The sequence below is a fragment of the Homalodisca vitripennis genome, chromosome X (genome assembly GCF_021130785.1).
Source record: "Homalodisca vitripennis isolate AUS2020 chromosome X, UT_GWSS_2.1, whole genome shotgun sequence".
In the NCBI taxonomy this organism is placed as follows: Eukaryota; Metazoa; Arthropoda; class Insecta; order Hemiptera; family Cicadellidae; genus Homalodisca; species Homalodisca vitripennis.
Genome location: NC_060215.1, coordinates 679,620 through 707,152, shown reverse-complemented (window position 1 = coordinate 707,152; position 27,533 = coordinate 679,620). Strand labels below are relative to the sequence as shown.

Here is a 27,533-nt window from a genome sequence, read left to right as displayed (position 1 = left end):
TTTCTAAAATCAGTAACTTTTTAATGTTATCTAAGTGAAAAGACTGGTGTAATAAACACAATTGATAGGCAATGCTTGTTACGTTTTATACGATATGTTTTTGAGTAATTACTTTTTAGAGGATATCAAAATATGGCATATCTCACTTAGCTTATATTTAGGTTTACAAATAGAATACATATGTACAGTGAAAATAAGTAATGAGATAGTGAGTATTCAAAAAAATACAAACCTGATCTCGTATCTCATCGTCTATTTCCATGTTTATTAGCCTGCAGACAGTGCGTGCTAATAAACATTTACCTGGAAAATTACTTTTACTTAATATAAAAGCAAACAAAGATAAAGTTATTTGGTGGTAATTACAAACATGTTCAATTTACAGCAATTCATTTACTATTCTCAAATATAATTAAAACATAATTTTAAGAGAGTTTGAGCATATTCTTTATAAACTAGCACTCTTATAACTGTGAGTATCTGCAGTACATACCGACTCAGTAACATTTGTGCTCAGGTAAGTTATCAGGATCAAGTAAGAAATGTGACTTAAGGCCCAAATTCCTACATTAATGATGCCATTTATATTATCTTGAGTATAATTGATAACAAGGCTGAGAGTGAGATTACGGTACTGAAGAAAGACGTGAGTACAATTGCCAAGAGCTGGTCGCCGTAGAAAGCGTTAGCTTCCCGGACAGTGTCACACAGCAGCCAGTAGGATCAGAGCCTTTATCCTGCCAGCGGAAGTGTGTCCTTCTGTAACTAATAACATGATTTGAATAAAAGATTGACGTTCGTTAGGCAAGGAATAACTTAGACTATTTTTATTATTCCTTTAGCTTTCAGTTATGAGAACTGTATATGAGAGCCCTGTAGACGCGAAGTCTTGGCGATTATGAGTGGTCACCCTTTACGTTACAATATTTAATCCTCATAGAATATTAACATTCTAATGAAATCATATGTTCCATAAAAAAACCTGATTCATTCTGTTTACATTTATTTGGGTAAAGTTCTACAATTGTATTTTGTGCAGAATTACAGTGATTGAAGATGACTGTGATAGTATTTATTGGTCGCATAAGGAAAGTTGTAAAGTACATAAATTAAAGTACAATAAATCAAGCGAAGTTACTTCTGGTAGTTTATGTCGAATGTTACTTGGAAAATATTTCTCTACTGGAATAAACAATTTAATGTTTCTCTATGAAATATAAATAATAATACGAACACCAAAGTGCACATCAATATCAATAAAACATTTTCACAGAAATTTCATACAAATATTAGTTTATAAGTCTGAACCAAATAAATTTCAATTGAATATTGAATTTCTAATGCTGCATACAAAATAATGAGGTTCATAACTGAATTATGGAGATCATAAAGGCGAACAACAAAATGATTTAGTTTGGAAGGATTAAGTCTTGACGATTAATAAGAGTAACTCATAAATATTTTAATAGGCTATTCCAGATTAGTTTATAATTTGAAATCATTGGCTTTCTTCAAAAAGGAAAAGAGAAATTCAAACACATCTAATGTCATAAGTCTTCAGATTCCCGATTTTATACGCCACATCGATAGCACAATACATAGGCATAAACATAAAACAAATTGACAAACTCATACGATAAAAGTGATGACTTTTTAGAATTGAAAAAAAATAACCAAATGTGCATGAGATATAAGTGGAGATATTTTAGAGTGGTTCGGTTTAACGTTTAAGTGTATTTTGTATTGACTAACCAAGACCTTTCAAATTAAATATTATATACTATAAGTGCATTTCAAAATTTGGAGTTGCCCCCTACCCACCATCTCCTCCATCACCTGAGAGTAAAAAATGTGAAAACTATCATTATTACTGTAGCCCTGTGTAGCTAGTACGATTGCCGCAAAATATTTTATATATCTAAAATAATTAAAAAGTTAAGAGAGTTAATTAAGAAGTTAAGGTGCAACTTACTTTTCAATTACCCTGTATATTATTTGAATGAGTCTGAATAAGGTAATTAAGTGGAACTAATCTATCAAACGTAATATCACCTTTCGAAAAGTAATGATGATGGATACACTGCCAAAAACACGGATATTATATCTAATAAGTGTAAAGAGAATAGAATAACCTAGTGAAAGCGAGTTAGTTAATTACACAAATGCAACCGATGAAAGATAGTTTTGAATGCCATATTTAATGATTACTATTTTTTGCAATTTTTAGTGTGAGCATCGCTTTTTTAATATTTCGGAAATTAAATACCCTAAAGGATTGTAGCACATTCTATCCATAGCATATACCTTAATAAAACGTTACCTACTATTATTAAACTGATTGTAGGAAAAATAATTAAATTATTACTGTGAATTTTATTTTGATAGTTTTTACTAAGTACTGAGGTTTCCTGCTCTGCAAACTACCACCGACGCTAAAAATCATGTGGAGCAAGGAAGGCAATTATTGAACATATCAGGAGTACAAAGATATAGGAAGGACATTTTGTGATTCTCAACAGTACGACTCTGTTGTTCTCCAGTACCCCACACTCTGCTGTGCATGTGAATTGGCTTACAGGAAATAGAAAACAAATCTTTACTTTGATGTTTGGCCACAATTGATCTGTTGGTGAGTGTTAACTGTAAAGATTTAGAATTTAAAAATAATGTTTACGAATTTAGATTGGTTATTGAATTCTTAACTGAAACAAATTTGTAAGATATGGGACGTAATAATACGTATAAATTTAATGTAATAGATGTGCACCTATAAAACTTCACAATAGTTTGTGTAAACCTGCGACAAGCACAAATCATTTGGCTCCAGCAGGTGGCCTGCTACAAAATTAGGAGATCAGATTCCTTAGGAAGCTCCAATAATAATTAAACAAATCTTGAAGAAAACCCAAATATTGAAGAAAAACCAAAATTGAATAAAAACCGAATCTTGAAGAAACCTTTAAAAAAATATCAGAGGTAATTTATGACAGAAATGCTTTTATTATTTTTTACTTACTTGGCTTGATTTACATTTTAATGTGTTTTTTCTGTTAGTTTTTAGATGTGTCTTTTATTTTATGACTTTATCTATTATAATGCATCTATTGTAAACAATGAATATTATTGTATTTGGGTCCAAAATATTACGTAAACCTTATCATTGTCTTTTTTGTATTGTCATGACAATAACAATAAAAGATGATTGATTGATTTATTAACTGTAAATAAATTTATTATTTTTAAATAAGCTATTATAAGGATAATCTGTGCACTTTTAGATTTATTTATAGATTATTCGTAAATACTATTATCTTTGTCTTAAAACAGTACAGGTAGGAAAACATATGTGTTTAATGTTTTAAAAATGGATACTTATATTTCAAAGCGACCAATCTGTTCGTCCTTTTTTAAGTTTTAAATTTTTTCCTACATTGATTTTGAATAATTTATTTTTAACATTGATTGACATTTATTTTGGGCTTACTGTTTCTAACATTAAACTAGAAGTATTGTTATATAAACATTCCAATTTTGTTTAATTCACTTTTTGATTTTTCTACGTAGGAAATTTTATCTTACAAATTTAAATGGGTTATTTTATTTTCTGTCAACAGCTCAATTTAAAGAGTCAAATCAAAGCACTTTGATTATAATATATCTGTTTGGAGTTTAAAAGAATCATAAAGTTTACAATACTACACAAATTATTAATTATATAATTAAAGGTATTGTCATATCCGATATTGAAAATATAATTTATTAATATATACTATATAGCTAAAATATAACTATAAAGAAATAAACAATTCCTCACCACAACTACTACCTGAGACTAGCATCTGATATGGGTTCAAAATTCTTAAATTGTTCCCGATTACAACTTCCTCTGTCTTGTAGGTTACATTCAGGAACTGTAGGAACTTGTAGGTTACATTGCAGCTATGTTCTGAGTGATGTGACTGAAGTGAACAAAGAATACACCTCAAGCCCAGATCATGCTACTAATACAGACATAAAAAATTAATTATGCTGGAGTGTTGCTCTTGAAGGCTTAAGTTTTCCTTTTGGGAATGAATGATCTGAAGTAAAATAAATATTGTCAGAACAGATGTAATTACAATACAAGTGGCAACCATCTCTATCGTGGCGTTTGCGCTCTTTGTGGTTAGTTTCAGATTTCTGTCGAACATATCGAGAAAATAATGGATGCGGACGAATCTAATTTTTTTTCGATTTTAGCTGAAGAACATGACAAGTATCATAGCCGTTACAGCCATTCCTCTCACCAACAAAAATATCATGAAAAATTTGTGTTCACTATGCCATAATTTTGAGTCCATTGAGATCATCTCATACCATCCGTATGCCCATAGCATTGATGCAAAGAATAAAAATGAAACAAGAGTGACGCTCCACACTTGTGACGTTAAAGGAGAGCAAAACCCTTTCTTTCCATTAGGTCCTACAGTGCATTTCAGTGGAAAACCTCCAAATATTTGACAAAAAATATTTACATGCTCTGGCCAATCTTCCATTTCTCAGGCCTATGTAATTACAGCCAAGGGAATTTATATATTTAAAACAGATTTACTCTTACAGGCAATGTAATTCATTCGTCAACCGTTGATTGCAAATAACTAAATCGTGTTTGTATAGTGGTTAGCTCTTGATATGAGATGCCTCGCTGCAATTATAAAAGAAAGATTGAGCAGTTATGTTTTTGTACCATATTTAACACGTAACCCAATGAATTACAAAACCAATGTTTGCTTTCTTGATTCTTTGTGGAAAAAAACACATCATTTGATAGCTTAACGTACAGATATGAAAATTATTTGAAACCCACCAATTATTTTCGAAACATGCTAACATATTTTAATCAAGCTTTCATTTTTCAGTACTGGATCACTACCATCAAAGACTGTACGTAACGTTAAAAATATATTTCTGGTAAACGCACATTATTAAGATTCGTTATCCGTCGACTAACAGAAATATTGTATTATTAATTGAACTCTAACGTATAATTATAACCTTTATAAGTGCCTATAAAGTTCACATAGGAAATGCTATTAACGAATGTAATAATTTAATAAAGCTCGATACAATTTATAAACTATGTTCGCGTTTGTTTTCCTTACGTGGAGCGAAGTGCCTCGTGGCGATTATAAAGTTTAAAATGGAGAAACCACTATTGCATATTATGTTTATTAAAGTATACTACAACAACAGCAAGGTTTCTATTTCTTTAGCCACATGGTACAAAGTGCCTCGTGGCGATTATAAAGGTAGAATAGAGAAATTATTATTGCATATTATAATTTATTAAAATTTAACCTAATAAAAATTCCAAAAACAATTAATACATTTCTATAGGCATGTTGGGCAAAGTGCCTCGTGGCGATTATAAAGCTTAAAACAGTAAAACCAATATTTAAAATTATATTTATTAAAGTGTAATCCAATACAAATAACAAAAGCATTGTTTAAATTTCTGTAGCAACGTGGTATAGAGTGCTTCGTTTGGCTTTTATAAAGTTTCGACAAAGATATTATTATTTCGTACTGTACTTGTAATAAAATGTAAAATAATATAAATGGTAAAAATAAGAGCTAAATATGTCACTTTTAGGAGTCACAACTAATACACATTCTGTAAAGAACTGATTGATTTATTTACAGCATTTCCAAAATTTATATACAGAGGAAATAAAATACATAAAAAATATCTTTATAGGAAATTATACCCACATGGGCATCAGCCTGTGTATGGGGAAACGAGTTCCTCAGTCTTCACTACCAATAACACTAAAAACTCTTAAATCAAAATAAGGGAATGAATTATCATTAATAAAAGCATTTTCATTAACAAATGAAAAATGAAGATTTAACCTCTAAAATAAACTATATAAGGCCAGAGCATGGAATACCTGAGTAAACTTAGTTAATAAATAATCTAAAACTTGAAAGGAATCACTCTTATCACTCTATCATCACTCTTATTTTCAATTGTTTAGGGTGCTATTAGACTATCACGGTTTTACAACACAAATTATTGCCATATGCCTCTGTGCAATGTACCAAATATTACAATACTGAAATACAATAGTATGTCCATGGTCATTTGTTATACAGTGTTTCGACATGGAGGGGGATTTCTTAAATTTAAACTTTATGTTTTCACACTAGTTATCAAAATTATATCCTCTAAAAATAAAATGCATGATGACAACGAGAACATAATATTATTCTACTGTACAGTTTTTATGGCATAAGCTTTATAGGACAATATTTAGCTGATGAAGTTATAACGGTTTCATATTTATTTTGAAGACATAAAATACCTTAATAGCAATTCACAGCCAAAAGGTTTGTTTATATTGTAAGACATTTTTAACCTTCTTACTAATAGAACCACAAAAACTGTATAAAAGCTGAAACAAAATTACAAGTTAAGTATGAAGTTTTTGTACAATCTTGATGGGATTAAGTGACAAAAATATAATGTTTTAGTTCCTTGTAAAATCCCTGTATAAAAGTTTTATGAGTTGGTTTACTGTACTAAGTTATATCATTAAACTATTTGTAACGCCGTATTATATTACTTCTCCACCCTCATCATTCAAAACGCGAATAGCTTTTTCTAAGGAACACAATGATTGTCGTAAGAGACCAAGGCTAGCTAAGACCATGAATCTTTTTGCTAGAGTTATTCGTATTTCATAAAAACCAACCGTTACTCAAGCTAAACCTGAGAACTGTTCAGATAAATAGAGAACTCGTGAATAACCTCCATGCCAGAGTAGGCACAATGTCAGGAGTGGGTACATTAACCTTAAGTTGCATTAAATTCTTGAAAGGTTGTTGTTGCAGATGTCTGTTTATATCCTTATGAGTTAATTCAAGTTTTTTGGTATGGGTTAAAATGCAATATTATCAAGTGTTTAAAATAACATTATGTGAATATGAATATGCTATCGACGATTAAAATGGATAATGGGTGACAATATACACTCACATTGAAATACAAAAGTGTGATTCTTAGATAAAATTAATGCATTTGGGTTGTACTTGACTCGTACTTAAGAGAATTTAGAATTTTAACTTTCACTTGCAAGATGTATATGTTCAATGCAGTAGAATAATCTCATTTAGAATTTCTGCTACAAGTACATATAATACAAGACGAACTAAACCCCATTGTAAAATTAATGCACATGTTATTAAATATAACTCACACACATTGAGGATAGCTAACCTGACAATAATTGAAGGTTAAACCAAACAGTCCGGAGATTTCCCTCAGAGGCAACTACAATGATAAAAATTATAGGTAAATGGTAGGCAATGAGTTATCGTATGCAATAGCAGAAAATCATGTTATTATGTCTAACAGAACACATAATTTTAAAAACATACGCTTAATAGTATATATTTCGTTATGTAATTGTTGGAATAATAAGCAGTATAAGACCAAAACAACTTTACTACAGGACATATATGATAAAGTTTTCAAACTCTGGAAGAGGTCTAACGGTAACGGTTTTACTGCAATATTGACAGACACTTAGGACACAGTATGTATGACATAGCGGTATACATTAATGCGATTTTAAAATCTAATAAACTAATTAATCTGAATATATGTGGTTAAAGTGTATGAAACGCTGATAGTGAACCTATATGTGGCTCTAGTTACAAAAAAGGAAGACATTATTCCTCTATTACATCATCACCGTGTGTTTGTTGATGACTTTTAGTAGCCATTAAATCCAGGATAGATATGTATCTGACTATGGAAATGCATGAATTTTAGCTGAGTAAAACATTAAACAATAAGTAATGACATGGGTTTACCTTTATGACAATGTAAACCGAAACCTTTGTAATTTATAATGAAGTCTTTAGGCTCCTTTTGCTGATTCAAATTTCCAACAGAGCGAATCTTGACTTAAAAATAACAAAATCGATTCAGGGAAGATGTAGGGAGGTGAGTACTAGACGATCAGGAAACATAAGAAAAGTGCAAGCGACAAGGGTTTTTGAATAATGTACAGAGATTCCATTCATGTGTACTGTAGCAGATCTACCTCGGGCTCGTGTGGCATAGTACATTAAGCTTATCGCTTTACTGGAGTTGAGTGGAGGCTTTAGTTAAATTATATGTAACAAACACAGGTAACAACACATAGTAGTTAATTATTTTGGTTTTTGGAACTTTCTTTCCATTTATGCCCTCTTTCAGCTTAGTTTGTTGATCTTTGGTGGCTGTGAAGAAGGTTGGTAGCCATCAGAATGCATTTGCCTAGCTTCCTCTCATGTTACTTGTTTAAACAGAAGGCCAATAGAAGTTACTACTTAAACTGCTTCAAAATGAAAGTTAAACTACATTTAGAATGACATTGTAGTTAATACTCAATAACGAGAAATGACGTTTATTTAGTTTTGCATTTATACTGAAAAAATAAAAAGAGTTGTTTTCTTTAAAACAATTGAAATAAGAAGAATTGAATACTTCTTAATAGGGGAAACTGTATTTAAATTCATAAGCTCGTTGCAGTATTAACATTTTACGATTAACATTGTTGTGTTACTATCAGTATAAATTCCAACGATCAACGAGAGACATAGATCTGGATATAAACAACGTGTAATCTTTATGTATATATATATATATATATATATATATATATATATATATATAAAGATTACATTTTGTTCATGTCCAGATTAGTGTAAAAGGTCTCCGACACTCGAAACATAAATAATTGAGAGAACAATTAGTTTTCTACGGCACTACGTAATATAATTCCAATTGAACTAAATATTAATGTGGCTACATATAGGACAATGAAATATGTATTAACGCAATAAACAAAACTACTATACGATACAAAGAGCCACACTAATCACAAATCCGTTTATAAATAAATATGAATTTGAACAAAGCAAACACGAACAACCAGCAGGTCATCCAGTAGGCATTTTGACTCGTGACCTAGCTCATATTTGTATTTATAATCCAAGTAAACAGTAATGTCCCGGAAATGAAACAATGAGATGAAGAAACATTCAAATTCCGGAAGTCATGCTAGTAGTCGCATGACAGTGGTCTGACCCGGACAAATTGTAATGGTAGTGGAACCAGTCTTCACGCTCCACGCACCTCCCAGACAACCATGTTGGTATTAACCTCGCAACAACCTGTGATTTATTTCTATATCACCATAATAGGTCCTAAAAGTGTTACATTTAAAGTTAGTTGTGTCTGTTGTTTAGTGTTATTTGTGTCAAAGTGTGTACATTTGTCTAGAGAACGTAATTTTATTATTATAGGTTAATATTTACATTTCTAAAATAACAGTACGCTCGTTGCGGCTAATAGGTTGGGCTGAAGCCTTTACACTTTTATCCATCTGTTTTCAAACATCGTAAAATTGTGTGATGTTTATGTAAAGAAGTCATTATATTTGTACCCTAACCGTCCCCTCTATCCTGTACCGTAGTATAAAGAACAAGTATTATCGAGCACAATTATATTGATCATTGCAAAAACTCGTAGCTATACAAATCTTGTAGGACTTTAAAGGTAATGAAAGTGCTGTGTTAATTCTAAGTGTGACAAATTTGGCTTTAAAATATGGCGTTTTATTGTTTGCTAGTTATCACAATCTATTATGATATCGTGCAAAATATTATTCTTGGACGTATATATATATGATCCATGAGAAAATTGATAGACCTTAATGTTTAACTACTCTGATTGTGATAAGAAATATCATTAAAAATAGCTAAACGTTTTTGCACATTTCCGCAGTTAGCCTGCAAAATCTTCAAACCCATTGAAATTTTCTAAATATATATATGCATGTATATAATATATATATATATATATATATATATATATATATATATTTATTTATTTATATTTCTAGAGTTTAATATTTGGCATTTCAGTTAAAATATCAAATCCTAAATGATATAATAGATTCAATACAACCTATAAAGTTTGTAAACTATGGGGCTTAATCAAATCCTATGTCATATCACATTCCACTTTAAGTGTACCTTTAAATAAGAGAATGTTATAAAATATTATAAGTGTAGTTAAAATTTCATACAATTATTTTTTTTTATCCAAGAGCCTTCATAAATTTCAGAGAAGTTAAATGTTAATATAAGTTAATTTACAAAATAATATATTATCATTTCTTAAATTTAACGGTATTTTTATATGGCATCCTTAAATACTTTATTACTACTGAGTTATGTTAGAATTTATATGTATACATAAACAGTTAATTTCTGGAAGTAAAGTGTTATAGGTATTTATTTATATCCCGGATTTCTTTATGCGTTGCCTCAGTTTTCCTTAAGTACACAAATCCGCAAGTGATCGGCGAAATTTTCCTCAAAGTTACACAGTGTGGTTAGATGTCCTTTTCACTCAAACGTCTTGTTATGCCGTAGATATAATTACTTAAGCATAAGAGCCCAAGCGAAGGTACCAGTGCATGTTACAAGTGTGTACAAGTGGACAGGCGGAATGCCTCAAGTAGCTGAGTTGCTAAGCTGACATACATTGCGACATATTATTTTATCCATCTCCAAAAGTGTTATCCTTGCTTCGCTATAACTAATACATAAATAAGTACCATTTTAGCAAGTGCATTAAATCTTGTAGGCACACCAATACAACTTAGACTTCCAATTTGTTGGATCTATCCAAATTTATGCGAGCAGTAGCACACGATATAACATTATATGTCGTAATTGTATTTTCTTCTATTTTACTCTTTTACGCGAATGACATTACAGTCTTCGTTCAAGACTCAAAATCTGATATACTACTCACTAATCTCATAGAACAGTTGAATGTTATAAACAGGCGGCTTAGTGACAATGGGCTCAAGAGTAATTCTTTAAAGTCGGGTTTTATACAGTTTATGGAAATCTTCACAATTATCTATAACATTATTACACGTATCTCCCAAATGCTCTAAATCAAATTCCATCAACTAGATTTATTATTTTATTAATTGATTTCAATATTCCTTAGGAACAACATACCAGTCTCTAATTAAATAACAGAATAGGACTTCAAAGCTATTCTGACACTTTCCAAAATAACGCTGAAAAAATTAGATTGCTGACATGGTTTTCCTTCACCGATTTTCAAATAAAGCACATTACATTACCTTCACTATATGTTCAAATGCCATATGTTACCAAATTACTTATTGAAACATCTTTAAAATTTGTAAAGGTTCCTAGTAAAAGATTATATTCATGGTCACGTGATATGGTCACATGATAAATATATCTGTTCTTCGAAATCTTGTGCAATGGATTACTTGTTTATAAACACTTTCCATATTACTCTTATTATATCAGTGTATGTAATAAACATACACATCATTCAAGTAAGTTCAAGAATGTCTTCTTTAAATTTATTTTGAAATACATTATGTAACAATAAAAGAAGATCCAGTTATCTACTCGATGATAAATATGTCGGGATGCATACTCAGTAAAAAACTCCTTTGATAAGCCAAAGTCACTAAAAACCATGTTTTCTTAAGCTTTTATATCTGAGTTCAAGATGTATTTTGAAAAATATGGACAAGGAATAAGATTAGCGGCAAACATATGAAAACACGGAAACTATGATATTCTAAGCAGAATTCAGGCGCAGGATTGAAACACGTCAGAATAATTTTATGCTGTATAAGTCAGAAGGTGTTAAATATTAAACATTATCCAATATTCATTTCCTTTAATGGTGCTGGACTCCTATATTTATGAATGTAAGGTGTCATGGGAAAATAGGAATGCTCTAACTGAAAAGGCAATGAGAGAGTCGTGAGTGACGTGATGGAACCCAGTACAACCGTGTCAGCCCCATTGCTCTCAGCCATGGGTGTATGAAGACCCCTGAGTCGGTGTCAAACTTAGCGTTTTCATGGTCTCAAGATGAGGTACCTGATATTTAAAGTCAGATGGTAATTTTTTTTTACATCATTATTGGTCCTCACTGTTAATCCACAACATCTATCGAACCACCCTCAAGGTATTTCGCCACCCTTAATTGTAATTAATGTATGACATAGTTTAATTATATGACATTCCCAATTTTTCTGTGCTACAGATAACGACATTGTACTTGTTTAAATGAAGTATCTGGAATTAATAAATAGTTTATGCACAGCACAATTTTAAAAGGACATTTTGTCAGTAACAGAATTATTATTAGAGGCTGTAACAAAAACACTTTTCGCAGATAGTTCACAGTCCTCTTTACGCAGAATCTACCATGGAAGTCTGTTCTACTTTAAAATAATGAAGTTTGGGAGGAAGGGCTTTTCCGAATTTGCCTCTAAGCAGAACAATGACGTTACATTGTATTGGAAAACACACTTGTTCTTTTATGAATTAGATAAATTAAGTAACTTATTATGACAGTGACACAATGAGTTATTAAGCTTTTAGCAATGTACTCATATTATATTTTTAATTCGTGCTTGTCACATTCTGTTTATAAGTGGTTTGAGTTGCTAAAAAATCAGAGTAAAAGTCATACTGAATTCAAACAGTGGCATTCATATTTATTTATTAGTTAATTAACGATCGAAATATTATTTTGAATATGTCATCCTCAAGTTCAACATTGTCAAATAGTCGTTACTAATAGGTACTTATTATGAAAGGCTCTAAAAATAAACGTAAATTAAAAGTTTTTGCATGAAAGACTATAATATCAGTTGTGAGATAAGACTTTTTTGTCTGAAAAAATACTGAGTCATTGATTTTAGATTGATATATAATTTATATTTAGATAGATTGGATTCAATACATAAATAATTTTAATAGTTTTAGCTGTATATGATGTATTTACATTAATTACATAGTATATTGAACAAAACGTGTCAAAATATGTATCTATAAATATGTGAACAATTTCTACGAGGGTCAGTCAAATATAAACAAGAATTTTAACTTATACGTTTATTAAAGCTAAACAATACAATGATTACATGTTACTGCTTTTCTACATAGTCTCCCTCAACTCTCACACACTTTTCCCAGCGTGAGGATAGCTTATGGATCCCTTCTTCATAAAAGATTTGAGGTTGTGTCTTGAACCAATTGCACACAAATTCCTGTACTTCCTCATCACTTTCAAAACGGTTTCCACCAAGTGCTTCTTTGAGAGGACCAAAGAGGTGAAAGTCACATGGAGACAAATATGGGCTGTAGGGAGGATGTTCCAATGTTTCCCAATGAATTTGGCGTAATTTCTCTTGGGGCAAGGCAGCTGTGTGAGGCCTAGCATTGTCATGAAGCAAAATGACATCTCTGATTGGCTGATTACGCCTTTTGTTCCGAAAGGCTGCTTTTGCTTGCTCAAGAAGTTGACAGTAATAAGCAGCGTTCACAGTACGACGTTCGTGTAAAAAGTCAATAAGCAAAACGCCTTTGCAGTCAAAAAAGATGGTGGCAAGAACTTTCCCAGCAGACAACCGTGTTTTGGCTTTCACAGGGCGATTTTCGTCTTCCCTTCGCCACTCCATTGACGCCATTTTGGATTCAGGAGTGTAGTGATGGACCCACGTTTCATCACAGGTTATTATGCGATTTAAAAAACCATTCCCCTCTCTCTCAAGCCGATTCAAAAGCCTTTGGTAAATGTCTCTCCGGGTTTGTTTGAGAGTCAGAAGCCGAGGGACCCATCTTGCACAAATTTTCCGAAAACCCAGATACTCTGTGACGATGGAATGCACACTACCATGACTAATTTCCACTTCACTGGCAATTTCATCTATCGTTAAGCGTCGATCATTTTCAAGAAGTTCACGAACAGCACAAATGTTCTCATTAGTCAAACTGGTGCTTGGATGCCTATTGTGACTTTCATTTTCAACTGTTTCACGTCCGCCTTTGAACTTTTTAACCCAATCGTACACTTGAGAACGCGATAAAGTCTTATCCCCAAACTGAGTTGTCAGTCTAACAAACATTTTACTTGGTTTTACACCTTCGTTTGTCAAGAACTTAATAATAATTCGTTGCGCAACTGCAGGTACAACCTCTTGTTCAGACATGGCTACAATGACAAACAAAACAGCACTGAGAACGCATTGTTGCAGCTTTCCCCCTGCCCCCTACCACTACTGCAACATAGCTACCTGTTACAACCTGGACGTTGGGTATAGTAATAAAAGTCCTGTTTATATTTGACTCACCCTCGTAATACTCTTTGCGAAAGTGCTTTCTCAAAATTTAAAACACCGGATTTTCAGTATGCAACCATTTACATTTCATATTAAACCTTTGACACATTTCAGTGACGCTTTAATAGACTGTTGCTAAGTTTCTGTCAAAAAATCATTTCAATATTAAGGAATAAAAGAGAGTGGCCGATCCATACTTCAGTGGGCACGTGTGAAGGATTTGTACAGAAGCGAACAAAGCGCAGAAAATTAAGACACTGATCATTTAACCCATTTATATGAAAATTATAAAGATGGTAGCTATGTTTCTAAAACATTGTTCCAATACAAAACGAATAAAAGGGTGTTTCAAATCTATAGCTTATGTGGGGCACGAGTGTAAAATAAAATTTGAAAAGAAATGCGCAGGGTGTACGAGAACTCACTGAATAATTCCTTTGCTGCTACTGGCTGAACCAGAAAACAAGAAGTTTAAATAGTTCGACTTTTTAAATTATTGTCTGTCTTATAGTATTTGAATACTTATATTTTTTCATAATTATTTTAACACAAGACACTCAAAGATTGCACTCATTAATATAGGACATCAGTTTAATTTTAATGAGAACTATGCTTTATTATTAATTTATATTCAAGCGTAAAACATAAATCATAGATATTATAAGTAAAAGCTATATTTTCAGCATGTCTGTTCTGTCAAAAGTATCTCGACGTTTTTACCAAGGAGTTTTGGGCTTTCCACTGAAATATATTTCAAAATCAGTTACAGACAGAAAACTCACGTTTTCTCGAGCAGTGTTTTGGTGGGGATCGACACTGACTTTTATACAAACAGGATTTCTCTCTGGGAGTGTTTACGCGTACTTATAAGGAAATGACTACCTATCATACAAGTTTCTGTATCCATACTTATAATCTCTTTAATGTTTACGGAAGTTGTAATATTCCTCAGCTCTGCCAAGAAATACGCAAAGATCTACAATGTTTACAACTAATGTTTACAACTCTATGGACAGATTTGACAACAATCTACAACTGGAGCCAACTCAGAGTTGGATGACCATAACATTTACATCTTTAGTTGTTATTTTAACAGTTACTCCAGTACTATTGGACATAACTGGCACACTCCTTTTAATACTTTCGGAAAATAATTACAAAAACATCATCCACCGAATCGTAACACTGGTTTCGTTTAGTATTGCAAACTGCAGAAACAGTTGTATGTTGGTCCAATTCCATGAGATCACGTATTGTATTGCCACGAGGTTCAGACTCATTAACGCCAGAATTAGACAAGAAGTAATCATCAACAGCTATAGGCAGTCGACGAGACACCACGGCCCGCTATATATATCAATCATAGACAGGACACCAGGTCCATTGCTAGGATCAAGTCCTTCATGAGCGCCTATCAGATGCTCCGTGATGCTACGTACAAAGCGAATAGCTTCTACTCTGATATTCTAACATGTATAATCTTCTGTAAATTAGTTTTTATCACCGTATCACTCTTCATGTTCTTCTTGCTTTCTGTCGAGGGAAATATAACAGGCATATTTTTAACAGGAACCTGGATACTGTGTGACATCTGTTACCTGCTGACGATCGTCTCCTCGAGTTCTGACGTCACTCAAGCAGCGGACGAGACTGTACCAATAATATGCAAGCTGATCAACAGACACCTAGATCCGGTACTGAAAAGACGATTGGAATCGTTCTTGCTGTAGCTCAATATTCTAAATTTAGCGTTTACCGGAAGAGGATTATTTCAGATTACAAGGGAAATGTTAACTACGATGGCTGCGACAGTGACCACCAATCTGGTAATTCTTATTCAATTTCATGCCGAAATTAAGAACGATACATATTAATAATATGAATATAACCTGATTCGAATTTGAATTAATAGACAAGGAATTATGTATTCTGATCTCCGACAAATCCAAAACAATCAAAGAATCGCTTTTCACTAGGTACTTGTCTAGAAGATAAAACAACTGAATACAATTTAACAGCTGAATGACTCCCTTTTTTACTTCATATTGCGAAAATAATACACACAGTACAACAACAAATAACTAATATTGTGATCTAACCTTTCACGCCATGTTAAATGTTTCCGTAACAATGCTATCATGAAATTATTCTTTTTAATGGATTTATTAATTTATTTCTTTGTTCTCTTAGGACAAATTGCACTTATTCCTATAAGAACCTTACCACTGCTTCCGGAATGACAGGATATTTAGGATGGGTAAGGATAGGGGGTAGGTGCCTCCTACTATCGAGATCCATGAGGAAGAACTAGAGCAATAATCTTAAAGTTATGTCCCCCCCCCGGAAGAAAGTGAGGCCATAATAAAAACAATCCCCGGCGTAATTTAAATAAACCTTGACAGCTATAATAATCGACCCATGCCTTGCTACGTAATGTTATTTAAAAATATGTTTAATGCTCCTTGTCTTGCTATCATTACGAGAAACAAAATTAAATTATGTTCATTAATACTCAGCAGACAATATGTATGTAGTTTATATACTTAGTTCGAAGATTTTAGAAATTTCTCTGGAACTTTCTCCAAATTCCCACAGACCCGAAGAAAGTTATAGGTGTCTTTCAAGCAATAATAATAAATATCAAGAAGATTCAAGTGTTTTACCTTTGAAAAAAGGCTTATCAAGACTATCACTGAGGTAAAACTTCTACACTTTCAACATAAAAACTAAGAAAATGCCGTTAATATTATTTATAGTAATAATTTGTATTGAACTTTTTTTCTCAATCTCAATGTCTAAAATAGGTGTTTTTTGGTGTATAGAACTCATAAATTAATTTTTAAATATATCTTATATATAACACAAACTTTGTAGTAATAGTTCAACCGAACCCCTTTTCAAAATGTTTTTATTACCATACACGTGTTACGGTATTTAACCATCATTGGTGTGTATTAACCTCTAAATGAATAATAAACCATTAAATATTCGTGGACCACTTAAGCATATGTTAAATTTAAATCACACAGTTGTAATTTTAAATGGTAATCAGTATTCAATATCTTAATGTTTTAAAAACCTTCGTTTATCCATTTTTTCAGATTATTATTTAAATTGTTATTAGGATACTTATTATAATTTAGATAGATATTTTATTCTAATATTTTTGTTTAATTTATTCCCTTTCCTTTCGATATAATTATAAAAGTTCAATGTTCTTTTGTATGTTTGTTTAGTTATGGTACGTTTCTAATAAGTGTTAAAAAAAATTTGATTTTGTTGTAGATATATTATTTGTTTTTAAAGTTCTTATATGTTCATCAAACCTTTTATTGAAGTTTTTGCCAAGTTTGACCTTTATAATAGCTTTCTCAGTCTTAAATTAACTTAGCTTAAGACCTTTTAAAATGAAAATTAAATGTTTGTTGTTGGATTTCTGCTGTTACAATATTGAAGAGTTTGTTAGTTTAATAAGTCAGGTAGATAGACTTAGTAATTAGTCAAATAATCATTAAGCCTAAGCATGACGTTGTGTCGCATTTGTGAAAATGTTTACCACAATACATTTTTTGATTCTGATTCTTTAAAATGTATACTCCAGATTGTTTGTCTTCAATTTGATTCACTTTGTTTTCAATAATTTTAAAAGTGTTATTTCTTGTTTGTTAACTAATAGAAAATTTTGAATTTTTAAGGTTTTTCGAACAGTTTTGTTTAAATTAGTATTGCAAGGTACATATGTAGATTTCTGAATTTCTTTAGTATTAGGATTAGGTAGTATTAAGTTGGTTTTATATATCTTTCTTGTTTTCTTCCTAATCATTTTGTCTATAATATAGTTGATATCCATTTTTAACAGCTAGGTATTTTATTAATATCATTTCTTTAATTTATTCTCATCATTCATTGGTATAATAAATATTCTGTTTACCTTTGAGTAAAATGTTGCTAATTTGTGTTTCTAAGGATGGTTAGAGAATGATGGTATTAGAAGATCTGTTTGTTTTGTTTTGATATAAATTTCAAATGATTGTTTTCTTTTAAGATTACAAATGCTTATACCCAGAAAGTTAATTTAGATTTTTTTGATTTATTTTAAAAATTAATTGTTGGTGATATAAAATTGAGGAATGGCAATAAAAACTTTAAAAAAGGTTTTAGTTTAACTTTTATTATACTAATAAAAAGATAACCCTGTAATGTGGTGTTAATAACATAATAACAAAAAATGTACATGTTTATTTATGTATAAATTACTTTCATTTTGTTCACATGTTACAGGCAAAATTCGCTTAGTTAAATGATCCGTATGTTAAATGATGTATTATAAATGGTTTGATATTCAAATAATATTTTGCAAACTAAATATACTCACGAATAAACCTACATCTTATTATTACTATCCGTTTATTTGCATTTAAATTATGTAAATTATAATATATATCCTGTCTTGTACTCATAATAAATTAGTGTGATATTATCATGTTATTTTACAAATAACATATCTCAAAGTAGATGCCTACACTTTATTATTACTACCTGCACCTAGATTTTTACCGATTTTTCCGTTTCAGGTTTTATAACTTATTGAGTAACTCGGTTAGAAATTGCAATCCTCCTGTAAAATATTAGGTTTTGTACCCTATATATGTTTATACTGAAATTTTTGAATAATAACTCTTGGTACTCTGGAAGACTATGTTATAGCTACAGATTTTATGTTATGTGAGTTATTTGAATCATAAAATATAAAGTATATACTCAAAACGTAAGTAACAATCCAACGTTTTCTATTGCAAGTAAATAGTCCTCAAGAGAACACAAAATAAGATTTGTAAACATGGACTGGTGTAATTTTAATCAACACATGCAAACGTCACTAGTCCAAATCATCAATTTGCTAACCTTAGTTTTGTAGAAAGTATTTGTAGAATTCATAAAATTTCAGCATAAATAATCCATTGTATGTGTAGAAATTAGCAAAATAATTTCTTAGTCGTTATTGAAATAATGGTTTTTCTAACGGATTTGCTGACTAACCCTGATTAACGTTTGGAAGTTTATACGTAAATATCGTATTATAGTGTGTGTGTACTTAAGTACATTGTTAATTGTAATGTCGCTCTGTAATTAAATGTTATATTTTGATGACAATAAATATAATTATTGTGCATTTGAGTGTTATTTTATTATTATTATACTACACAAACATAGAATATATATATATATATATATATATATATATATATATATATATATTCACATGTTATATATATATTCACATTATATATATATAATTGTAATTATATTATAATATTGTATATATATATAATATAATATAATATAATTAACCTTTTGGAAAGGTTAATTAAGTAAGATATATCGTGGATTCTTATGTAGTTTCACCTGATAAAGCTAATAAAATAGGTTTCAGAACTGTACCTGTAGTAGTTTTTGAGGGATTCAGGGTTAAACGCAAAAAATTGGGGCACGAAACAATGTTATTTTAAGTTTGATGTACAATAACTTTTTTAAATTGGTAATAAAAACATAAAACCAACAAACATTAATTGTAGAGAATTTAATTCTGAGAAAATTGATATAATAGAAGTCTAAAATAAAACAGAAATAAGTACCAAAAACTACTAGCTGTAAAGAAATACCGTACGGTTTTTAGTTAAAATAAAACAAAAACAAAATGTTTGTTCCTTAATGATGAGATAAATTGAGAAAACAAGATTAACTGTTAAATAAATTTGTTTGTAAATAAAAATATCATGTTTTATTACGTTGTATTTTTTTTAATAAAAATTTACATCAAATGTTCGAAAATAAATGAATCAAATATTTTCCCATTATCGAAATGCAGTTTTTTGTTTTATTAATTTCTAAGTTGGTAACGCACGAATAACAGCTGATCAACAATGGTATTCTGTACTGTTACGTTAGAACTGTGTATTAGTGGTGTTTTTCAAGCTAGAGCAGGAGATCGGGTTCTGTGAATCGTGTTATTAAATGCAATTTTTCTGTAAGTTATAATTCAATTGTTTATTCAGCGAAAAAATGCCTTACTTATTTACATCAGAGGAATACGCTGATATGGTTTTTATTTTGGGTTACTGTAATGGTAATGCTAGAGCTGCTGTAGAAGAATATGAACTACGTTGCCCTAATAGGAGGATTCCAGATACCAAAACAATTTCAGGAACTTTTCGTACTCTTCGGGAAACAGGATCACTACCAAGTACTAGAACCAATTATGAACGAGCTGTCCAACTAGATGATGATATTGTTATTAATGCTGTTCATCGCAGTCCAGGTGTAAGTACACGACGTATTTCTAGGCGGATAGGAGTTTCGCAGTCAACGGTGTGGAGGTCACTTAATCGAAACAAATTTTATCCGTTTCATAAACAAAAGGTTCAACATCTACAGCTAGGGGATGGTCCGCTTCGCTTGGAGTTTTGCAACTTTTTGAATATTAATAATCAGCTCTACAAGCGTATTTTGTTTACGGATGAGGCACAATTCACTCGGGATGGTGTCAATAACTTGCACAATGAACACTCATGGGCAGAAGAAAATCCACATGAGGTAGTGGAACAGAACTTTTAACACCGCTTTATCGTCAATGTCTGGTGTGGCCTTTTGCACAATCGGCTGATTGGACCTTTCATATTACCTGGACGCCTAAATGCTGATTTCTATTTGCATTTCCTTCAAGAAGAGTTGCCGCAGCTGTTAGAGAATGTTCCTTTACATCTGGAAGATTAAGCGGGAGGAAATTTTTATCGTTACTAAGGTAAAATAGAAGTAACACATAGTTATATATTAAGAATTTTTTTATTCTTCCGAAAATTGTTACTAATCGTAGTTTTTTCTTAGAATTGTGTTCTTAAGGGTTATTTCAAAGCAGTTATTTCTAAAACGTTTTATATAATCTTTCCTTACTCATTTTTACGGTAGTTTTTTATTTCTCTAAGGAGGCTATGTAAAACTATTTGTATGACTTAAATTGGATCTACTATGCCAACGGGCGCCTTGTAAATAAAATTGGTATTTACATCCAAGTGCTTCTTGAGAGGGCACAGGCATTACTACTTGCAGTACTAATTCCATAACGTAAGCAATACCAAGCGAACATGGGAAAGGCTTTAACATTATCCCCTCTTATACTTCAAATATCAGTTGGATAACAAGGTACCAACATAGCACACCATTACTAGTACCTACATGTTTGTTGGTTTAAAAGTATACGCGTTAGTTAAAAGCTGTATTGAGTTAATTGTAGTTTTAGGGAAATTATTCAAACTATGTTTTAATTTCCTAACATCATTTATATTTCAATCTTAATTTATCTCTATGTTGGTTACAGCTACTAATGGTTGCAATGAACAAGGACTTAGTGGAAGAATATCTCCGAAGATCTCTAAAATCTCTCCAGTTAGAATACTTAGATCTGTTCCTTCTGCATAAACCTGTGGGTTTCCAGCCTGGAGAAGTTTTATTTCCTAAAGACGAGAATGGATACATCAAACTAGATATGAACACCGATCACGTGGCAATCTGGAAGGTACGGCTGTAATTTGCAATTTTATTACATCATTCTCCTTAATACAGACATGAAAATACACTCCATAGTAATAAATGTTGCATAACCACTACTAAAGATTTTATAACATATATTACTAACCAAATTTATATTTTTTTAAGGATTGTAGCAATTATGAAACTAATCCTTTATTTTAAGCTGTTTCTATATAAGAGCTATGGTAGTATGGTGGTATTTCAATTGCTATTTGTGTTCGACAAAAGGCGTCCTATTTTCTGACATACTCATACTGACTGCTTAATAGGCCTCTTCAAAACAAAAACAGATTTTTTCTGAAATTGCACCCCGACCTATAATAATTATATCATATTGTGTTTTGTTGTCGTTGTTTCATTAATCTAGAAACAGTAATTACTGGATATTGCAGGCGATGGAAGCACAGGTGGATGCTGGTAGGACCAAGTTTATCGGAGTGTCTGACTTCAATATTCGCCAAATGGATCGCCTGATGCAGATTGCCAGAATCCCTCCTTCTACAAACCAGGTGCAATTAAATTTTCACCGTAATAAACTAGCCCTTTTACTAAGGAGTTTTTTTTTATGAATTGGTTTATAGATTGTATAACGCGTTTGTAATTGGTATGGAATGGGAAAATGAATAATGAGTAAGATAATTTTAAAACATAATACTCATGTTGATTTAGTTGTTGTATATTAATGATAAAAAAATTAAAAGTAATATGCTTTGTGGAACAGGTGGAGTGCCACTTATACTTCCAGCAGAAAGAACTACGAGAGTGGGGAGAAAAGCACGGAGTACCTGTCACTGCTTTCGCCTGCCTCGGCTCTCCTGCTGCGGTCTCCGTCTTCAACGGACCCAAGAACATGACGGAGTGAGTATAAGAAAGAAACATCACGTATTTGAAAAATTAAAAGCTATATCGGCCATATAATTTTAATTGAGAACCTGCTATGAGTTTTCTCGTTAATATCCAAACAATCGATGAAAGATGATTCGGATGAATCTTTGAATGTTTTTTTACCTCCTAAATATGGACGCCAGTCCAAAGTGTTCATATCAAAGTTAAAACATGAGATAAAAAATAATCTCGTTCTCTATCTCTCTCTTCTACCACTTCCTCCATCAAAACAAAAGAGAAATTAAATTGAGGAAGTAAAGAAAAGGGTAAAGATTGTGATGCCTTTGAGATTATTTGAAATCAGACGGAAAGTAAAATGGATTATTAGTAGCAGGATGGACTAATTGAATTTTTAATATATACTAAGAAGCAAGAAAGAAATACAGGACAATATAAACAAAATAACTGTAGGTTCTTAGCTTTAACAGCGTTGGTGGGAGCTGGAAATATGTGTACGACTATACAAAACGCATAATGTTAAAACATTAAGTATATCGTAATGAAAATAAAAAGTAGCAGTTTCTATAAGTAAACGTTGTATCTGGCTATGGGTGATGGAATCAAATTTTACATATTATATATCCCGCTTTCTTTCTGATTACGCGCTAAGGAACTGTGGATCCCGATTGGATTGACCGAATGGAACCGTAAAATATAAGGTAGAATGTGCAAACTTGCCATCTCTAATCTACCGGTTCCTTGTCGTTGCGATGAATTGGGATAATGGACCCATCCCATTTTTTTAATTATTTATCTACACAGTGCTCCTCTCAAAAATGTCGTTGCCGAAGCATCCTCTAGCTTGTTGGGTCTATGTTTGGACTATCCCTTTTTGTTATAACTTGTATCAAAGACTACAATCCACAACAAACAACAATAAAGCACAAAACTGTTGAGGCATTTTATTTTAACAACAATTCAAAATACCGAAATTCCCCATGAGTTAGAGGTTTTTTGATTGCTGACATTTGAATATGCTCTAATGTAGGATACGTTGTATTTGGAAACAGGATTTTTCCGGACATTTGCCATCGTTCAGTGGAACAAGAAAACAGTAACACTACGTTTCGAGATCTGCAATCTGATCTCTTCTTCAGGTAAAGAACTAACCCAATACATAATTACAAACTAGGTTAAAATAAACAAATCTTACTAAAGCGTTGTGGCACGCCTAAGTCAGGAATCACAACCTACATGTTGTTTGTCAACTTCACTAACTCTATAGACATGCACTTAATACAAGACACTAATCATTAAAACTAAACTACGGAATACAGGTCACAATACGTCTTCACTCGTCTACTAACCACCTACGACTGACCATAGGGACTAGCCAATGGTAATCGGTAATCGTGACGGCTTGCTAAAACAAGATGGCGGAAATAAAAGGGAAGGGGGACAGGAATGGGCCCTTTCGTTATTATTGGTTCATGCGAGATGAACTTCTTAAAACCATATTGTGACTCCGCATTGGTTTATTACAAATATCCGATCCGTTTGTATTTAATCCGATCCACACACAGGAAAATATTTAAATTATCAATTCAACCATAAAAAATCTGTCAAAGAAGGAGTAGGCTACTCGTTGTTTGATAGAGCAAAGAGCTTGTGCTCAGATAAAGATGGACTAAAAGAAGAATTAAGAAAATTGAATCGGATCTCAGAAGCAATGGATACCCTCAATTAGTAATTAATAAGTGCAAACGAACCAGAAGTATCATTCCTCATTTAGAAAAACAGAATTGTGATAAATTTGCGTTTATGTCAATTCCTTATGTGCCGGGATTATCGGAGAAAATTAGAAGAGTAGGTAGAAAGTACAACATTAGAACCGCGTTTAAAACACACAACACTTGTTTTTTGTTTTTTTTTTCAATATTACTATTACTGTTATATTGTTATTGATATTGTCTTGTCGATGCGTGGACAATCTGTCTTTGATCATGTACTGAGATGGTGTATTGTGGCAGATCTGAATGTAGCGAGGACTGGTATTCAGGTCAACATAGTTTTGTGTTCTGCTGCCATAATATTGTATTAGTTTTAAACGTGATGTTGCCTTATATTATGATCACTTTTTTTGTGTCAGCCTTAGTTTTGTACTTCTCTGTAAAATGGAGTTTTCCGTATATAAATAAATAAACACTCTTAGACAAAGTCTCGTAAAAACAAAACCAAAAAATTGCACACATGATTCCAAAAACTGTGTTTACAGTATAAAATGTAGCTGCAATAGGGAATACATAGGCGAGACAAAAAGACCACTAAACGTAAGGATAAAAGAACAAAAAGAAAACACGAGAAAGGGTCTCACAGAAAAGTCAAAAATTGCACACCATTGTTGGTCCGAAGACCATCATATGAATTAGGATGAAGCCCACATAATACATCGGGAACCACATTTCTTCAAAAGAAAATTAGTTGAGGCAACATACATTAAATTGGCAGACCAACCAATCAGTCAACCATCAGTCGAGATTAGGCCGCTTTGGTTGCCAATTCTAAAAAATGACCTAAAGAGAAAACCAAAGTATCAAATGGATCTGATATTTGTAATAAACCAATGCGGAGTCACAATATGGTTTTAAGAAGTTCATCTCGCATGAACTAATAATAACAAAAGGGCCCATTCCTGTCCCCCTTCCCTTTTATTTCCGCCATCTTGTTTTAGCAAGCCGTCACGATTACCGATTACCATTGGCTAGTCCCTATGGTCAGTCGTAGGTGGTTAGTAGACGAGTGAAGACGTATTGTGACCTGTATTCCGTAGGTTAGTTTTAATGGTTAGTGTTTTGTATTAAGTGCATGTCTATAGAGTTAGTGAAGTTGACAAACAACATGTAGGTTGTGATTCCTGACTTAGGCGTGCCACAACGCTTTAGTAAGATTTGTTTATTTTAACCTAGTTTGTAATTATGTATTGGGTTAGTTCTTTACCTGAAAAAGAGATCAGATTGCAGATCTCGAAACGTAGTGTTACTGTTTTCTTGTTTCACTGAACGCTGGCAAATGTCCGGAAAAATCCTGTTTCCTTCACAATCCTTCCATCGACAAAAATAACCTTCAAACAAAGGACGTTGTATTTCTTAACTAATTTGTTAGTGTCACTTTTTATGGTTGCCTATTGGTTCGTCTACAAGCCCAGCATTCTTAGATATAAAAGTTACACTTATTTGAATCAGAGGCCCAAAATATCCTACAGTACAGGTTTAAAAGTAATCCCTCTGGTCTCTTGTTATATTTACACTGGAAGAATTCGTTTGCGTTAGGGCAAAATATAATAAGTATTTGATGTTTTTATAAGAAATGCACTCACAAAAATTCATCATCAAGCAGCCTTTTTCCATTGTTCAGTATAGACAGCACTTAATACTAAGCTTTAATAAATATCAAAACTGAACATTACGTACGAAGATAATTGATATAGACAAAATACTTTGTTCACTCCAAATTCAATCACAAATTTATGTGTTAGGATTACCTGTACTTTCTCTGTCACAAATTTATTTGAAATATAATTAAAAATCTTAAAATAAAAACTGTACAAGATGCATTAAAACGTATTTTTTGTTTAGGGCACAAATTAAATGCGTCCAGTATCAGGATGACGGGTTGTATGCAGCCATAGTGTACACTTTATATCAAAACTCCTAATTAAGTGTAACCTATTTTGAGACAGTGCTTCTACAAGAAAATCAATCCTTATGTTTAAATCATAGACGATATACGTATAATATGTTTCAAGGTCTCAACTCAAATCACCAATGACAGAAGATGATGTAGTGCGCATAGCCAAGGTCCACAAGAAAACTCCAGGCCAAATTCTGCTGAGACACCTGCTGCAGCTTGGCGTGGCGGTCATACCGAAAAGTTCTAATCCTGAACGTCTCAAACAAAACCTGGATGTTAGTATACGTTTTTGAGTACTTATATATTATTTTGTATTTATTATATTATTCTATTCTAAGTCTTACATACGTTACTACTAAAAAATGCATATTGTTGAAACATACACCTGATAGTTATTGTAATAACACTGTTATTTTTATTTATACATCATCTAAATTTATAATATTCTCTGCATAGTACTAGTCGATACATTGAATTATTATAAATAATTAGACGTTTTAAAATTTATACTTGTAAAATGTCCTTTAATTTGTTGTTTTTCTTGCAGATATTTGACTTCAATCTGTCCACTACGGAAATGGTGAAGCTGAATGCTTTGGATCAAGGTGAAGAGGGTAGAAAGTTTTTCGTGTCAAACCTTGGAAAAGGATACGATACTCATCCTGAGTGTCCTTATCCTAAGTGTCCTGAGCATCGTAATTAGAAAATTTATCAGAGTTTGTATGTTTCCACAAAATTGTGTTTTGATACTTCTTTATAATCTATTAGGTTGTGTGGTCCTATGATTAACATGTTTTGTACACCTATTCTATATAGTAATTTGAAATAAGAAAACTATACGCACTATAATGTTTAAGACATCTCATCCTTCAATCCAAAGCTATCTGGTAAATCTCATTTTATTTTTAATGGTTATAGAATTTATATAATTCCTAATGCTTAGTACTTCATATAACTATAAAATATTATCAAATGTTGTGCAGTATGGTATTTTCGCGTGGGGAGGAGTGTAGACTGCTGTAATGGAACCACTTGGGGTCACAGAGAGAAGTATAATAAGGATCATTTTGAGGAAAAGCAGCAAATATCGTTCTAATCTTTTATACAAAGAATTTCATGTTTTAAGTATACACTAAAATACATATAAAATCTCTTTTACTGCATATTAAAATACAAAGATTTTATCTGTATAGCGTTGCA

General features: G+C 31.8%; 1 protein-coding gene across 1 annotated transcript; it reads left to right on the top strand.

The window, feature by feature from the left end:
- Positions 1-20,995: 20,995 nt before the first annotated feature.
- On the top strand, positions 20,996-27,179 carry LOC124368638 (1,5-anhydro-D-fructose reductase-like). The gene is made up of 6 exons (XM_046825873.1): positions 20,996-21,033; positions 21,607-21,804; positions 22,211-22,327; positions 22,540-22,676; positions 26,449-26,608; positions 26,881-27,179. The coding sequence occupies exons 2-6, from the start codon at positions 21,613-21,615 to the stop codon at positions 27,034-27,036; spliced, it is 762 nt and encodes a 253-aa protein (XP_046681829.1). The 5' UTR covers positions 20,996-21,033; positions 21,607-21,612; the 3' UTR covers positions 27,037-27,179.
- Positions 27,180-27,533: the final 354 nt, after the last annotated feature.